Source organism: Thermobia domestica, chromosome 4 (assembly GCF_964235325.1).
Source record: "Thermobia domestica chromosome 4, izTheDome1.hap1.1, whole genome shotgun sequence".
Lineage (NCBI taxonomy): Eukaryota > Metazoa > Arthropoda > Insecta > Zygentoma > Lepismatidae > Thermobia > Thermobia domestica.
In genome coordinates this window covers 58972028-58991150 of record NC_137457.1, presented here as the reverse complement: position 1 = coordinate 58991150, position 19123 = coordinate 58972028, and the positions used below count along the sequence as shown (strand labels likewise).

The 19123-nt window shown below is 37.4% G+C and overlaps 1 protein-coding gene and 1 long non-coding RNA gene across 6 annotated transcripts in view; both read right to left on the bottom strand.

Annotated features, from left to right (window-relative positions):
• The window catches only part of LOC145683314 (uncharacterized), a 564956-nt gene that overhangs the window by 154581 nt on the left and 391252 nt on the right, over positions 1-19123 (bottom strand). The gene's annotated exons all lie outside the window — the stretch shown is intronic.
• LOC145683584 (baculoviral IAP repeat-containing protein 7-B-like) lies at positions 11501-12454 on the bottom strand. Its single transcript, XM_081754930.1, has one exon. The coding sequence runs from the start codon at positions 12452-12454 to the stop codon at positions 11501-11503; it is 954 nt and encodes a 317-aa protein (XP_081611056.1).

The window sequence follows — 19123 nt, the reverse complement described above, 5'->3', positions numbered from 1 at the left end:
TTTGATAAGATACATTTTGTGTTATAAAATCACACTAATATTTCGATGATGCGATAATTTTGTGAACATATCAACAATATCACTTTTCACTTCTCGCATATGGTCATCAATAATAATCAAATGTGGTCCACCTTGAGGCTGAAAATCTTTCATTCGTGGAAGTCCTTCGTGAAATTCTACTGGAACCGGCATTGTTGAATACACGTCTTGCCATTCTGCATAATACCAGTATATCTTACAAAATTTTGCACTGATCATGGTTGGGAGATGTGACAGTAGTCGCTTCACAAAATACGTTTTTTCACACCCACTAGGTCCTGCGAGAATACAGGTAAATGGATGTTTCCACAGCGTATTCATGATGAACACTAACCCCTTGTTTCAAAAATTATGCGTATTTAAAACGAGTACAACATCTTTGGTTTTAGTTTGTAAATTCTTGCACTCACTTGTAAATGTTGGCGAGAAACGGAAAATCTGTTCATCTGTTTATCGAATAGTTGGACACCGTTTATTTACTAATCGAATAGTTGAAAATCGTTTATTTTTTAATCGAATAGTTAAAAACCGGATAAAGTTTAACAGTTAACCGTGAAAGTTGATTATTGTTTGATTTAAATTCTAATTGAAAATTTTTCGTTTGAAATTTGTTTTGAAATTTTCGTTTCAAAAATTTTGTTTGAAAATTTTTTGTTTCAAAATTTTTGTTTCAAATTTTTAGTTTGAAAATTTTTCCGTTTCAAAAAATATTGCTTCAAACTTTTTTGTTTTTAAAATTCTTTATTTTGAAAAAAAAATTCGTTTCAAAATTTTTGTTTGAAAATTTTTCGTTTCAAAATTTTGGTTTGAAAACTGTTTGAAATTTTTTTGTTTGAACAGTTTTGAAAATTTTTCGTTTCAAATTTTTGTTTTGAAAATTTTTAGTTTCAAGGCTTTCGTTTAAAAGTTTTCGTTTCAATTTTTGTTTTGAAAAACGTTGGTTTGATTTTTTTTAGTTTGAAAGTTGAAAAAAAATTAAATGCCATGAATCTTTCCTATCAAAGTTTCCATCTAATTCCTAGAGAACATTGACCAGGGACCTCGTCGCGCATCACAACCAAATCATCGTTCACATGACCGTACTACACCCGAAGGGTCTTACCAAATTGAAAGGGGATACCCTTCCATACCTTATAATCTTATCAAATAGAATAAATAGAGTCAATAACCAAACACGTGGTTGTACTACAAAAATTGGCAATAGGACCACCGAAACATATTGAGGTTCTGTACTATGCTTAAATTAAACAATTTCAGTGTACCCCTTGCCAAATTTTAAGAAGGGTGCATCAATATACCCATGTCTTATGATAGGAAATAGATCCCTGTAATCATATAAGGTAATAGGATCTCATCCCAGGGGATAAAATTGACCAAAAACCAAGCACGTGGTACAACATATTTCTTACATTTATATTTTGGCAATTTTGTACCCCTAGAAGGGAACGAGGTGGACCATCCAATCTTATCATGATACATACTGAGGTCCTGTACTATAATACCAAATGTTTAATTTGGGCAATTTCCAAAATTTAACGGGTGGGCCAAGGTACTCCTCCCAAAATTTTAAAGGGGTGCACCAATGTACCCATTCCTTATGATAGGTAATGGACCCCTATACATGACCATATATTTATATAAGGTAATAGGACCTCGTCAAAGGGATATAAAATGGACCAAAAACCAAACATGTGGTACAACGTATTGCTTACGTTTATATTTTTGGCAATTTTGTACCCCTAGAAGGGAACTAGGTGGACCACCCAAATTTATCATAATACATATTAGGGTCCTATACTATAATACCCAACGTTTAAATTGGCAAATTTCCAAAATTTAAGGGGTGGGCCAAGGTACCCCTCCCAAATTTTTCAAGGCCTGCATTAATATACCCATGTCCTATGAAAGGGAATGAAACCCTGTATACACCCATATAACTATATAAGGTAATAACACCTCATGAAAGGGGATAAATTGGGTCAAAAACCTCCGAAATTTGAATTTTTGGCAATTTTTTACCCATCAAAGGGAACTACATAGACACCCAATACTGATAGAAGTGCATACTATGGTCTTACGATACCACACCAAATTTTTAGATTTGGTAATTTCCAAAATTTAAGGGGGCCGGTCCTATGTACCCCAACCAAAATTTAGGGGGTGGGCCAAGATACCCCTGCCAAAATTTAGAGGGGTGGTCCTAAGTACCCCCTCCGTCATTGATCCCGGGCCAATGTCATTGACCTTTGAACTATGACGTCATAAATGTCGGGGTCAAAGTCCAAAGTGCGCCAGAGTGGGGCTAATACTACTCACACTGACATACATATATAACAGCGTATCGGCATGGGTGAAAATAATTTAAGGAAGTCATCTAAATACATTTATTATATCTATTAAAAATTTAAATACAGATTTTTATAGCCATGCAATAAACATACATATAATTATATCAATAAATACACGAGGTTGAAAAATAGCAATCCAAGGATATATAAGTACATATGTTTATATATGTATTAGCAGACAGATAAAAAGTAAGGAAAATTATATTTTTATTAAAGTTTTCTTAACCCTTTTCTTGGCAAAAGGACTTAAGTTGCTCAGAAAAAATACTGCATGTGATTTCCGTGTCAAGTAATTGTAAAATAAGATATAATTGCACATTTTAGTTACATATTTTATTTAGACAAGGCTGTGACGTAATGTATCCCATATGATACATTGCCAGGAATAGGTTTTCAGAAAGTAACCAGAAATATTCAAAACATTATGTATCCCAAAGGATACAGTGCCAAGAAAAGGGTTAAATATAAGTCCTTGAGGAAGTATAGTATACAATATGATGAGTGAAAGATAAAAGATTGAAATGGTTAGAAATTAGTAATTATTTCATATATGAAAATATTTAAAGTAATTATACGAGTTCTCTCTTGTACTCTCATACGAGCTATATCACACCTATTATCGAATCATTCTTTCTGGTGTCCATGCATTTCACTTCATTTAATTTCTTATACACATATATAAGATTACGTTACTAATCACAACTGACGCCTATACTGTTCGCCGAAGTACCTATCGAATACACTTCTCCCATTTCCGGGATCTAGAGAGATAGTTTTGTGACTGACATCAGGGTGACAGTTACATATTGTTTCATTTACTCACTATCCCATTCACTGACTATTTTTCAGTTAATAAAGTACTACCACGAACACACATTTATCGTTAAATCACAATATATATATATATATATATATATATATATATATATATATATATTGTTATATGATGTTTTGTTGTTCTGAGATTGGCGTAGCAATTGTGTACACTTTCTTTTGTGAAATCGTAATTGAGATCACTTCTTCACTCTCCACCCAGTATTACAAAGTTGGTTCGGAGTCCAACTCCCTTTTAGCCTCGGTCTCGAAAAACGTCTTTGGCTTACTGGTTCGAAGATGATGAGAAAGTGCACTATCAGTGGTAGAGCTTGGTACTGGAAATCGAAACCCAGGTAACTTATGAAGACTGTGAGCCGAATCTAGCTAGGTGGGATTTGCTTGACTAAATTAAAGAGACCATTCCACTTGACTGTTTATTAAAAAAAATAAAAATAAGAATACAGATGAGTTTTACAAAATCGGTTACTTGGAATGACAACTTGGAAGTTTTACTACATCACTTAAGTGGGAGCACAACCCCTATAATACCTAATGGGTGCTAGAAGGTTTTTATGCTAAACCGAGATTTGTTGAAAATAGTGAAATATGAACTTCGTACATCGCAACTTGCATTGGCCCGAAGGGAAAAATGTTAATTCACGAAGAGGGAATTTGGTCTCAGATTGAAGGGACTTCGTATTCGTCACTAAACATTCACAAGGTGCTACTACAAATCTCAAAGTGCTCATCCCGAGTTGAAGGGGGAACTTAGAAAAAATAATCACTAAGCGGCCGGAACTAGGGAACACACACACTCGTCGACGGTCTACTGTAGACTCAACCGGAGCGGCGAACAGGCCTCGTTTATAAAGGCGTTTCGTCCCACGCATTTCTGCCAGTTCTGACGTAGCTCGAAGGCGACGTCACGAGCCTCATCGAGCTTGGGAGAGACTTCTTCACGCGCATGCTCAATAGTGGTTAAGACTTCTAGTTCTTTTCTATGATTTTTTCTCTATCACGCCGGGATTGAAATTCCTATTTTACATTTATTTTTACAGTTTTTATTTTACACCTAGTTCTAACTACCTAATGGATTTCTTGTATTTATTGCTTTCGTGGTATTCCCTAACTATTGCCTCTAGGACCCAGCTCTGTGATCTGAGTAAATCAAAGCTAGGGTCATACCACTAATACATGCGTGTGGATTGGTGTCAATGAGGCATCAGGTCGCTAAATCAATCTGAACCTCGACTGACTCCGTTCTCCCTATCTCTCATTTCCTTACTACACACACAATTTGAAAAGCGCGGGCGTGTCGCCCCATAATTTGGGTCCGGCTTAGGACTTCGAGGCACAACTGTGTAACAGTTATCCGCCGACCTCGGTAAAAAAAAAATAAACAAAAAAAATGTTGAAAGTATCTTTCTGACATTTATATTCAATTACAGAAACGGTTGTCCAAGGCAAGTTGCTGGGAGTTAAAGGGTTAATATTGAACTGACCGTACGTCAGGCGCTAGGAAACTAAAAACAAGACTTTCTTGATGGATTTGGAGGTCATGCACGACTAAACTGCAAGAGAGCGGGATTGTAAGATTTCATGTGTCATAACTAACTATAGTACGTTTCAATGTTACTCAATTCCATTAACAAAATAGTAGATAAAATATGTAGGATGAACCTTACAATCTTGGAATCCTTCTAGCTCATAACTATCAAAAGGTTTCGTGTGAACTCACAATAGTATAGTTTTTTTTGTTAAACCAATTCCTAACCATATTATTAAGCATGACTTCGAAACGATTATGAGTACAACTTCTAATATTATAAAGAAAATTAAGATTTTGTGAGTCCAATGATTTGCTAATTACAATTGTATTTACGGTACTGAGTACAATTATAGTTATACGTGTTAAATGTAATTGTCTCAGGCTACTAATTTTTATTCAACTATAAATGAAAGAAATTCAACATTAAATACACTCAAACAAAAAAGTAGCGTGAAGCGCTTTAAAGTTTGACTGTGATGAACGATAAGATTACAAGAGTAGTTCTCATTGTTTATAGTATAAGCCAAATGGGAAAAGCATGCAATGATCTAGACTAGGACACTCCATTGTGTTGCCTGAATTTTTTTTTAAATTATTGCGTAAACCTTTGAAAATATTTGAGTACTCCATTACATATCTGGTAATATATTTATTTGTAACATAGAAGCGATTGCATACTAAATGATTAAACCGCATATGTAAAATAACTTGAGTAATTAACAACTAGCGATTAAAACAGTGGCTTAATGCTTAATAAATGTTTTAAGTGCGTCTATACGCATAATATATTAAAAATCATTTTAATGTTATCGAAGAATGAATCTCACATTATTAGTTATTGCTCTTTATATTGATAATGCAATAAATGTAATATATTACAAACTTACTGTATAGTTCTGTTCTATACAGGGTAATCATAGTATGTACATTTGTTTTTCTAAACTTCTACTCAGCTTGATTGTTATTTCGACCTCGATTTGGTTTCTCTCATCCTGTGTGGTATGCATTACACTACACACATTGTTTTTTTTAATACGTATACTGACAATATACAGACATTACAACTGATTGGTGCGATTTAGCGCACCTAGGGATTTATATGCCATTACTTTAGATTTCATCTTCCATGAGTGGTTCTGTTAGCAAAGGGGGAGTCTGAATGGTTAAAATACTGACCCTATGGTTAGTGTGTTACCTTATGCCCTAATGGCCTATGGTAATATCAGATACAAAATCCAATAATCAGGGATGCAGTTACATTTGCTATACCAGAGAACATGGTTTTTGCAGGGGACTACATAACGTTTCTTTATAATTAGGGGGGAAGGTTAGGGGGGGTTCATAGGTTAGTATTGTTAGTATTCCTATTCTTAGTATTATTAATAATAGTATTAACGTATTTTAAGTTTTTTTAATATACACACCGAAATCGAAAGGGATTTCTTGGCGGTTACCAAGGAAATTTGACGAAGTCAAGTTACATCATGTTTCATCAAGTGAGTGGATCTTGTTGATTTATAGGATCGATTTTAAACGCAAAAGTTAACCACAACATAAGCTACAGTTGATATGTTTTTAAAACACACCGGAAGTATGTTCCGTTCTTCTTTTTTTTTTAATTCTACTAGCCCTGACAGATAACAGGCCTCGGTTTCCGTTGTGGTGAACTTTTCTGTTTTTAAATCTTAAATGCCTAGTGTAAGGGATTTAGTTATGCGGAGAATAACTCTATATGATGACGTCACGGTGAACTGTTGTTGAGCACAGTTAAATACAATGTGCAATGGAGAACTTAATAAATTACTTCCTTGTCTTTTTCGCCTCGGTGTTTGCCAAAAGATGGCTATACAGAGGGTTCCAAAAATTACGGTTTTTAACATGGTGGAATGAAAATGTGTAAACTCGATTACCATACTCACATATAGGCTTCTTTAAATGTCTAAAAAAAAACTTGTGCTTTTACTTGACCAGACAATAGAATATAATTTCTATATTCAGACAATAATATTCCATGGCTTTTGGTACATTAGATCGTGGTTACTACAATGAAATTGAGTTATTTCATATATTGAGAAAGATTTAAAGTCTCTTGACGTTGCTTACAATCTTCTTATGGTTTGTCACAACGCTGATTTGAAGGAGTTTTTTTATTCCTTTTAGTTTGAGTCTTATCACTTGTCCAAATTTTGTGTTTGTACTGATACGAGAAGAGTTTTTCACCTGTAAGCAATGAACTGAGGTAAGTCAATGGGAGTCTGTCCGTAGATAAAAGAGATTTTCTTCTCACAGTAGAAGTTTATAATTCTTACGGCACAGAGAAAGTTCTGTATCCGGATGGAAGTTTAGGTTTTTGGTCACTGTTGTCCACTAATAAACAGTGATGGATTGAACAATAATAATAATACTCAATTTCCATATCGTCCCTCTGGATCAGCCCTGGATGGGGCCGACAGGCGGCGATCTGGATCCTTGGGTACCTCCAGATACCAGGGGGGGCTTACTCTAGACATCACATTGGGTAGGCAATGGATATAGATCTGCAATCAAAGAGGCTATTAGACTACATAATCATTAATGCGTTACATGATAACCTTTGGCTTATGCGAAGTACTTGTTTATATCGGAAGTCCACCGAATCCCTTTTGCAATTGTTCATTATATATATTTTTTAACGGGGCTGACCACACATCAAATCTAAGAAAGATATATAGTAATCAATGGAACCTGCAGGGGTTACCCAAAAATGAGGCTTATTCGAAAATGAGAGTCGAATACAGAATGTTTTTCATTCAGATGTCCTGAATGTGCTGACCACACATCGTCAGAATCTAGGTACAGAAACCTGTTTAAATATTGTATGTGATTGTAGTAATATCACAAGAATCAATTTTGTACCATGAACAACTAAACCGGAAGCCTAGAATTAAGTGTATGTGCGCTGACCACACATTATAGTTAGGATGCCTCTTGTGTTCAAGCAGTGACTGTGGATGAAGATCTAAAACAACGTCACGGTAGGACAAGTTCTTCTCAAATTGATTGATGTACCTAAATCGGTTTGTTTCTTTGTGAGTGGAATGATAATGATGGAGGAAACTGAATTATTAAATATTCTTTCCACTTACTGTAATGATTAATGGGTGATGAATCATATGGTGAGTAAATCCAAGTTACTTTACAAGAGGGGCAATACCTGGTTTGTTATGAAAACGTCAGGACGTAATTGCCATATTAACATACATTTGCCGTACATTTTGTTTTCAGATGTAGTCAGGTTGAGAACTAGATCGTTAAAAGGAAGTTTGAATTTGGCCAGCGTGGCGGAAATGAGTTAATTATACAGCTTGGCATAATGATAAGTGGCTTGTAAATTATAAGCTCAGCTGACGAATGTTCGGAGAGAGAGGGGAAAAAGGGGTTTTTGCATCTATACTGAGAGAATTCATCTAGTATACTGTTACAGACGCCGGCTTCCGACCATGGACTTCTTAACATTGTCAGATAAGTATTTTTGCATTGTTTTCCTAATTTAGAGAATAAGAAGTGGTCAGTCGTTCGGATTTTTATGCATGAGTACAAGAAGTCTATTGAATACAATCTTTTATACCTTGAAATGTTAATATTATCTACCTTTTTTGATTTTTTAATTAAACTTTAACAAAGATTGTGAGATTTTGAATTTAGCTTACTTCGTAAACCACAGAACTAATAAATAGAGTTGAGATTCAACAAGATTTAATTAAATCTAATTATACTTTTACAAATATGCCAGTTAACATAATTAGTTCCAAAGTATCTTCAAAATTTATATCAATCAATCTTAACTAAAAATTTAACACTAACTCAAGCAAATGAGTAACAATTTTTTTTTAGTTGTTTCATACTTGAAATTCATGGCTAGTTTTACACTTTATTGAGAATTTTCAACCACATCAAGGAGACTGATATGAATTTGAATCGTGTAATATTTCCTAATTGGAAGTCATTTCTATTTTTACACATTATTACGCCTGTGTGTACCCATAGTGTTCAAGATAAGACGTATCTCACAATAGGGCAATCCAGCACTTGAGAAAGTTTCGGTTAACGTGCATGTTATCTCAGTTGTTAGAGATTTCTTGCAATAATATTGTAGGGTTTTGAGCTCTATAAAGTTAATTAATATAACTAAGACCCTCAGAGGAGGCAGTCTTATCTTGCGCACAATGTGATTTGTTCATTATATTTGCAATCCTTTGTAGGTAGCTTAGTAAGAATAACAAAGAAAAATGTCAAATTCCCTTTTTCTGTTTTGAAATAAAGTGTTATTCAAGTGATTAGAAACTTATAATTTTTTTACAGAAGTATAAAAAGGAAAACGAATACTCAGTTATCTCCAAGGCGTAGGTCCTTACACTGCTTGTACCTGGGCAGGTTCTGCTACTTCGGCTTCTGTAAGGAAAAACCTGAAACGAAAAAATTCTCCCACACACACATAGTATTATAGGCTGGACGCGGGAACCTGAAGTTGAGTGTAGTGTCCCAGCTACTTATTAGGCGAATTTGACGAACTTGGTAGTTAAGGCGTGACTGGATTTAAAGAAGAGTTATCTTTATCTATTTTTTTTAAATATTAAGTATGATGCTAATTATTGCACTGTGTTATTATTGAGTATGATAATCAACGAGTTTAAATAAGATCTTAACTTTGTGGTTCATATTTTTCAGCTTGTTGGAGTATACGTACCATCTATTGCTCGGGGAACGCAAAAGAATGAGAAGGGAAGATTTTACGTCTCCAGAGACAATAAGGGGAGTTTTCTTGTTACAGGGTAAGTACTATCTCCTTGAATTGTTAGTGTGTTTTTTTTTGAAGCATGCATTTCAATTTTTTTTTCACGTCAAACAACCAATTGGTTTTATTAGTGAGTGTTAACATAGTTGAGTGCTAAACTCGAGTGCAACGAAGGTTCATATCCTGGGAGTATCCCATACCAATTTTCATTATCCCTGAAATAAGTGGAATCCACAATGAAAGATAGTGGCCGAAGTCGTAGTTAAACAGTGATTATCAGAAGTACGTTTTGCATTACCTGTGATTTTAGTAAGTGAGCCCCTAAGGAAAAACAAACGTGGTTAAGTGGTTGTCACTCATACAAAAAGTGCGTGAGTCGGGACTCGATCTCCGACTTATCTGTTTCCTTTCAACGTTAGATACAATTGCGTAACTGCCAATCATCTCCGGTAATTGAGACCATGTTTGCAACGATATTAATTTTGACTGGAATATTTCGGGTCTCGAACTCAGGACCTCTAGTGTAGGTAGTGATGATGTGTGGTAAACTAAGTGTCTATTGACGGTATTTGGTTCTAACCTACGTTTACCTAACCAAATCGAATACACGTTTTCGCTCGTGAGGGGCGTGAGGGAGGGAAACAGAAATAGAAGAAATGATTCATCGGGGGATCGAACCAAAGGTCGTTAAGGACCAATTGCTTATCTGAGACTATGGTGTACTCCAATCGTGATGATTCATGGGACAACATTATTATTATTATTCATTTCGTTATAGTTTCGTTCCCCTGTTTTTAATGATTTATCTATTTTCTTGTTATAACTGCTGGTGTGTTCTTCGAATTTGAAGCTACACGCAACAACATCCTGAAACCTTGGTAGCACCTGGATTCACTTCCGTCGGCTGATAAGAAGTGACTTGCTATTAGTTTTTTAATGCAAAATGAAAGGCGGGTGTTGAGGAAGTATCCACGCCATTATAAGAAATGATAGTCTATTAACTTTGAAGTATGAAATAGTACTACGTTTGTTGGTTTATTTTGATTTTATTTCCCTTACAAGTATAATTACTGTCACGTTCTTATAATTAAACTAAAGTGTATTACTCTCATGGAATGTTTGACTTTGATTTAACATGTGTCAACGGTGCTTGTACGCTGTTGTTATGTGGTGTTTCCATTTATCAAACAGGGCCGCTTATGGAGGGGGCCACCAATTTTGAAAGTCTCATGACTTCTAGGTATTAAGTCTAGGTTTTTATTCTGAGTAGAGTTAAGTTATGTTATACTAGAACTCGAAAGTCCTTAATATATACTATGCAACTCGTCAGGTTTTTAATCTTATTATGTTTATCTAACTTAATTTCCTTCGAATTTAAATAGACACAAATGAACTTACTAATAACAATTAACTATAATAAAAATAAATCCAAAGCTAAAATCCTAAGTAAGCAGAAACCTAACTAACTTAAGATGCGAATAAAAATAAAAGGATAACTAAAGTAATATCTAAGAGTTATTATTCCACTTAATCAGTTACTACCGGATTATTTCTATATCTGATATCATTATACATCATTTGTTTTATTATATTTTATTTTATTTTATTTTGTTTTTTTTACATATCTATATTTTAGTTATACATATCAGTTCCCGCCCAGACTCCTCAGAAAAAAAAATAAAATAAACTAATAACTTCAGAGCAATAAACCTTAAAGTCTTAAGTGTTAAATGAATATAAAGAAACAATACTTAAATACTAAAAATAAAACTAACACAATATATGAGGAGCCTGGTAGGTGAGGTGAACAAATGTCAGGCAGAATATATAATGTAACAAAAAAGGAAGCAAATTCAGGTAGCAGATATATTGACAGCACTTAATGGCCGGGAAGAGCATATACAAAAGAAAATTTGAGGAATAATAATATGTAGCAATTAAGCACAAAGCAAACACAAGCGGGTCAACTACCCGTTAGGGGATGTAAATACAAATCACTGACGTAATTTGTGCCCGACAGGCAATGCAGTGTGTAACCGCCAGACCACAAGCAACACAGGTGGCGGCATGATTGCATGGTCGGAATACTAGTTGTACTTCTTCAAGTAGGCAAATTTTACAGAGGGAATTCTGAGGAATGGGGGTGTGATCGTCTGTGGGGTGGTCGGAATTTGCAACAACCTCATTAGCGGCGAATGGAATCTCAGTATCTGACAATACTACTGGTTGTGGGGGAGGTTGGGATTGATCTTGGGATGCCGGCTGTAGCACGCGAGTTACGAAATCTTGGCCCTTATGAAGTAAGAGAAAAGCGCAGCGGGGAGCGTAACGCGCGTGTTCAACCCAGGGGTCATCGGTGGGCTCCCATCGATGAAGGCCCTGACCACAGAAAAAGCAGATAGTTTGATCTCCCTTTCTCGCATAAAAGAAACCGGCTCGGCTTAATGCCTGTGGAGTTTGAGCTAGAGCAGGGGGCCACAATGAAAATGACTCCAATCGCTTTTCTTCGAGAGTGTAGTGTGGATATTTGGGTCCATTTATTGTGATTTCCGAAGTACCTGGGATGGCAGGGGATTGCCCCCGTAAGGATGAGAGACGTTCTGGGCGGGAATTGGGCATATACGTCCAATGATAGGGGCCACATTCATCTCTACCTTTAGGAATATTTTGTAAAAGCGGGCAAGAAGGTGAACACTGACGATGCAATTCAGTCGGCTCATCCCCTGGTTCAAAAAGACCAATCTGCAAATTACAAAATATACAAGCTACTCTATCTGGTTTGCAGAGGAAATAGAATCCAGCGCGTGCTAACGAAGCGGGCGAAATAAAAGATACCGACCAGTCAGTAAAAGTTGATAATCGAACATTTTCATCACGTAGAGCATCCATGGATGGACCAGGCGCAAATGGTGTGGGTGTAGGCTCCATGGTGGCTAGAGGAGGAGGAGACAATAAAAAAAAATATAATAGTGGTCCTAAGAGAAATAGATCTGGAGAGAGAGAGTGATATGTTGAGATGAGGGGATAGGTGTCCCTTTTTTTATTTTAACTTGTTGTAATTATAGTTCTATCCTAATATAATTATGAGGTATGTCAATGGTCAGTGCTTAATTGCGTTATGTATTTTATAGGTTTGGTTTTTATCCAGTAACAGTTAAATATCGTGGCGGCGATTGTTGCTGATAGTATGGTCTACGGCGAGCTCGTACTAGAGCACGTCTACGCAGTGTAATGCCAGTAAAAATAACAGACAAGAGTCCGATGACCAAGGTAATTACCATAAATACTATATTAATGATAAACATTGTCGAATAATCTGTTAACATAGGTTCTGAAGATGGGAACCCTGAACGAAGGGTACATGGGTGACAAATGAAAGGTACGGTCTCACTGGGTATGTCTTTAAGCCATTGCACAGGAATGAGTTTTACACGTGCTTTTTCCACGTGATGAGTAATGCAAGGATAAATAGATTGTTGTACAACCCCTTGTAGTCGCACAGAGCATCTACAACCAAGATTAATAAAAAAACTGCCATAATCATCTGGGGACATCATATTTGGAATGTAAGTTTCTGGGCATGAAATATGAATCGACAATCCACGTCGGGCAAGAATCGTGACAGTAGTGAAATTTAACCGGTGAAATAGGTCAACCGACGGTAAATATTTGCATTTCAGAGGACAATTGTCTCGAATGGCCGAAGAATTTGAGTGCAAAAGCGATAGGAGACAGGGTATTATGGAGAATTCGTGCGGTTGAAATTCACGGGCTAAACAAATGGTCTCCTTTGAAAAATCACAGTCTACGGTCATAAGTTTATTGGACGGCCATCGGGTTACTATATGTTGGATAGGTAGATCCACATGACAAACTTCCTTACCCCTTTGGAAAGGAATAATACGCAAATGTTGGAGCTGTAAAGTAGTTCCGCGTTGTCGTAAAGGAATTTTAATAGCCATGATGACTTGTGTAGGCGCAATGATACATTCACTAAGTTTATACGAGTAGAGAATCGAAATATCTGAGGGGGGTATGACTAACTCATACTCTGTTGACTTAAGCCGGTGTTCTAATTCATAAGTCAAGTTCAGTAGTAAATCAGGAGGGAGTAAGGTAGGGGTGATAGAGTTCGTTAAGCATGTTGCAACCAATTGATCCCACGTTTGAATGTTATGAACAGTTCGTAAAGTTTTCCATGGAATCATTGACGCATGTTGAGCTAACCTTAAGTTACCAAGAAAGGTTTGGAGCTGTGAAGTAGTAATCCAAGCTTGCTTAACGTGGACTTTCGTGACAAAGACAAAGGCATAGCCTTGCTGACTATGATCTTGCATGAGTACTTCTAGATTATTTGGAGGTAGTTTGGTCAAAATGTTTTGTCCATCAGGCGGTACGAACGACTCGTATAGAAATTCCAGGATTAGTGGTAACGATGAATCATAAAGGATAACGTGCGGATCACTGTCTGTAATCACGCCAGAATGGGTGAGGGTCGAAAGTTCTAGGGCATGCGCTTCACCAGTAGCGAGCAATAGTAATGTGATCGTTGCTAGTCATAACTTAGTAGTACGAGGGGGAGCTGGGGGACGTCGGTCCTGACTCGAGGAGGGTTCCTCTAGGGGTTGGGAAGTAGATGGAGGGGGGGTTGCGAAGAACAGAAAAAACTCGAAGACACAGTGTCTTATAACAACAAAAGAGAATAATTCCCGAAATTGTTATTCCAATAACGGCATAAAGTAGTGGTTCTGTTATCTCATGAATAATGCCTTGAGCTTTCACCGGCTGGGAGTGAGTAAGCAGAAGAGGCCACAGAGTGCTCTTTAAACGAAGGGTCATATAAATCATGCATAAGGTAAGAACAGTATTCCATACGAACAAAATCGTAAGATACGGCCTGCCACTGATATCTGATACTTTAATTGTTTGGGGAAGTGCGATGGGGGTTAGCCTATGAGATCGTAATGGCGGCTCATAGTAGGTTACCTTTACTGACCAATTTTGGTTTAATGTCGCATTAAGGTCGGTGAATTCCAATTCACCTAAGAGATTTTTAGGTAATTTAAGAGTCTCTAAGGGTAACCATGTTAAGGGTAGTAAGCGCTTGACGGCAGGATCCATGATGGAGTCCTTGGGGCATGGGAAACGGGGAGGAATTCGTAATTGAGAATTAATTTCCAATGCACATTTACAGTGTAGACTAACTTTGAGAGATCCAGGATCCTGTTTAAGGATTTCACTCTTCTGTGGGCATATCATGGTCATTTGACGGGGAGGGTTAGTAATAAGATAGGTGTCTTCACTCAAGGGAGTGATGATGGGTTGTACGTGTGGATAACAGGTAAATGCACAAAATTGATTGATTTCCGCGACCGAAGAGGTTCGCCACAAATGATAGATACAATTCGGAGCTTGGAAAGATGTACGGGTTATTTCCGGTATTTTACAAAGTCCATCCGGTCTATTCAAACACGTGATAAGATCGTAGTCTGTTAAGATAGTTTCATATTCGGAATTAGTAGCCAGTAGGGCAGGTTCGTGTATTACCTTGCACGTTTGATTTTGGTAGTGAAATGGTAATGGAATCAATCGGAATAATTTTATGGGGTGAGCCCCACGAATGATTGGGATTTTGGCAATCAACGTCACACTGTTTCCTACAAAGTGGCAGGTGGTTGTACGTAAATTATAGTAGCGAAATATTTCTGATTGTGGTATAGCCAATGAATACCCTTGTTTCTGAAGTCGAAGCGCTAAAACCTGTAAATCACGCGCTAATTGTTTGGGGTTAACTGCCGTTAATGACATACTTCCCTCAATGCAAGCAGTGTGGATGTCCTTATGTTGGCGCTCGTATTGGAGCGTAGCAAGGAGCTTGCTTAGGGTGAGACCTTGCACTGACAAGGCGGTATCATGATTACGAGCTACTTGCTCGATCACCCTATTTACTGCTTTCTGAAGCGATTTCACTTTATCCTGTATTGAATGTACCGCATTGTTTACTTGGGTAGAAAAATTTCTTGTAGAGTCTCGAGTCAATAGAATGTAATGATGATCTGAATGTATTTAATCCACTATTTGATTCAACAATTTACCCATCTTTCTTTGGTTGGTAACGTAATTTTGGAAGGTACTTTTCGAAACAGTGTTACAACACCAAGAAAGAAAACTACCAATGAAATCTAAACCACGTTTTGTTTTATCTGTTCGAAATGCTGTGAGGTCAAGAAATTCTTTCTGCAATTGTAAGTCAGTGATCCTTTGGATTTCCACAATTGAACGCAACAATGTACATGAATGTTCAGACGCCTCTCTAGTCTGATCGCAATAACCGGAAGTGAACGCTTGCTGAAGAGTTTTGAATTCATCATGCAACTGAGGTAGATTGTATATGGGTATGGTATAAGCCAATATAACTAACTTATGATAGGGTACCTGAGAAGTTAGTAGTTCCCAAAACACTCCTGCATTAGCAAGTACAGGAAGAACGCTTTCCTGGTTGGATAATGGACGAAAAGAACTCCCAATTCCCAATATGACTTAAAGATAATGGCGGATTAACATTTCTCTGAAAGTAAACAATAATCAGAAACAATTATATAGGATAACATATCGCCGAGAAATCCGGCTTGCGGCGGTATGATAATAATGCCTTATTTATTCATTTGCATTGGTCAATCAGCTATTATGTCAAAATCAACAGGGATATATTTAATATTAATAAAGTAGAGTAATCACGTATAGTCTGACCGTGGGTTTTATATACTTAAGGGTTCTTTGCCTTAAGGTACAAGCTAAAAAGAAATGTATACCTCTTCCAAAACCTCATTCCAGGTGACGGGTCTGGAGGCAACTCGCAAGTGGAGGGTTGAATCGCTTGTGCCCATTACCTGGAAAATGCGGAACGCGAAACCATACGTAGCGTAGACACTTCTCATCCAACGCGTGGTTTTTAAACCAAAAAGTTTCAACCATCCCTTGAAAAGAAGGAGGTTTCCTATCTGACAATATCGAAATGCAAGATAGCGCCGTAAATAGTATCGGAAAAAGGGTGGAAATATCTTGGAAGCTTGTCGGGAGAGGATGAATGCAAATAGCTTGTTCCAGAGTGTTCTTTCCCATAGGGTTATGTACGTCCATACTCGTAGGGGAATGACACTACTCCTATTAGTGGTGATATGGCAGCGTCGATCTCCAGAATTGGAATCCGTAGGAATATCCGTTTCCGGAGAGAGACAACAAGAACAGTGTTTCTGTATCCATCGAGCGATGTTGGACATACCTAAGATAGGCTATTGTTTGATCCGTTAAATTATTAACCGTATCCGCAAGGGCTTTGGGGGACAATTGTCGGTATATTAGGCTAAGGCAGATAACTTCTAGGGCTTCCAGGAAATCTACGGATAAATGGTCATATACCAAGTCCGGGGGCAGTTGTCGATTTATGCAAGATAGAATTTGAGCCACAAAGGATTTTGCAAAATATTTCCGCTGAGAGATGCGAGTGAAGAGCGGCATGGGGCGTACAGCTAAGTGATAAAAGTTTTAACTTACAACCTTGTCCTGAGACTGACCTTCTACTGTCTGACCTCTCTACGAAAGATAAAACGATAATTATATGGTCATCGTAAATGAATTGTGACTTATAGGGGATAGTTGTCTGTTTCCACTAGACTTAACTACTAATAGTCTTATTACTATTATGTCATGTCTTAATTTGTTTAGTTACTTATTTATTTATTTATTTTTTTAATTGAGTAATCCTCTCTCCTATCTCTTTCCAGATCGGGGATCTAGGAGCCGTTATCATCCACAAATTATCGAAGAGAAAGGCGGTACGTAAGAAGTGTAAAGTGGAAGGATCTTAAGGTTCATCACAAGTATTAATCTTTGTTATGGCTTTACCGCTCTCCTTCTCCTTCGGAAATTAGGTCCTCTAACATACAAAATGGATCCGCCCAGGAGGGTGATTCTATTTTTTTCGAGTACCAGCTGTGTAATTTTAGTACTTGTTGGATTCCACATTCAAAATGATTTTGTAAGTGCTCTGAAAGGAGCCAGGGTACTATGGGGTCAGGCAACTGGTCTAAGGAAACATTAATCAAAGGTTTTAGGTCCAGAATAAACCATTCCTGGCATGCTTCTCTTAAGGCGGCTGCCGTCGGCTCGCCATAAACGAACACCGTGGATCCCATTGAGATCTTGTTTTTAATTTCGCCTAATGCTTCATGTAAATAACATTCTCCTTGGTCATACTCTAGCGACTGGACTTGTTCATAGAGCCATGCGGTAATTTGTTGATCTGGGGTAAGTTGATCATAGGTGATGTAAGGTTTTAAAATATAATTTATAGGATCCAACTCTAGTAGCTGTTGGCTAGTCCGTGGGGGTACTATCAGAACTGATAGTTCCTTGAATATTTGAAGTCCGGGCGCTAGTTGAAGGCCTTCCAGCGCGAAGAAATAAGCGGGAGCAATGTGAAAATTGTCCGTTTGGCTTACACTTTCATTTATTTCCGCGTCCTCGTTATCCAGTTGTAGGAATTCCTTTTCTTCCCAGAAATGTGCCATGTCAGAGTATAAATTCTATAATTAAAGGGAAAACACAACATTGGACCTTGGTGCTGCCATGGTCTGGTTGCACTTAACCTACCTTATTCTATTTTTAACCTTAATTTATTTATTACCTAAATTTGTCCTTACCTCTATATACTAGCGTTTAACTAGTATTGGTCAAACCTGACAAAATGTTCACCAGAAAAAAGAAAAATCGGTTATTATTTCTGCTTGTTTGGTTGGACTGAAGAATTATTTTCTTTAGTCTGATTCCTTGTAGTCACTGTCGATTTTTCTGGACCCTGTGAAGTCCGGCCGAAGGTGTTTGGCCTTCCTCCATTTACTTTAGGGTTCCATTTATTCTGTATATCACGGGTGTTTGTTTGCTCTTGTGGGCGGACTGCAGGGGCCTTGTCAGTAAGGGGTGTCCCTGAAATATGAGTTTTAGCCCAACATTGAGCACGCAAGTGCTTCGGTCGTCCACATCTGTAGCACTTCAAGGGGCCTCGAGTTGGAGCTTTTTCGACCGAAACAGATTGCAATTTGGAGAATTTGGGTTTTGGGGGTTGAATCTTCCTGGCTATCTGGGTCTTTACTTCTTTTTGTTGTGGCTTAGTGGTGGATGGCAAAGAAATTTGTTCTCGGCGCAACTGCGAGCGTACTCGAGCTTTTTCATACCGTTCAAGAGCCAGTTTTACCTCTACCGGGTTGTCGCACCCTTTTTCAATGACATAACTAAGGGCATCAGCCGGTAAACCTCGCAATAAATGCTGGAATTTTTCCTCGTCACTCATATGCGGAGAGACACGTTGGCATAGCTTCATCATAGCATAGTAATACTGTGAGTATGTTTCGGTCGGTTTCTTCATTCTATTATGAAGGCTAGCATAACTGTCTGACAATTGGTCAGTGTTTCCAAAAGCAGCGCGCAACTTCTGTTCTGCGTCATCAAATTTAGTGAGAGCTTGTAGCTCATCACAATTTATTTCATAAAAGTCGCGTGCAGGACCGTACAAGTACGCAACAAGGTACTTTATGCAAT

Bases quoted from the DNA above. Each gene is read 5' to 3' on its own strand.
- LOC145683584 (XM_081754930.1), bottom strand. From the start codon at position 12,454: ATGGAGCCTACACCCACACCATTTGCGCCTGGTCCATCCATGGATGCT.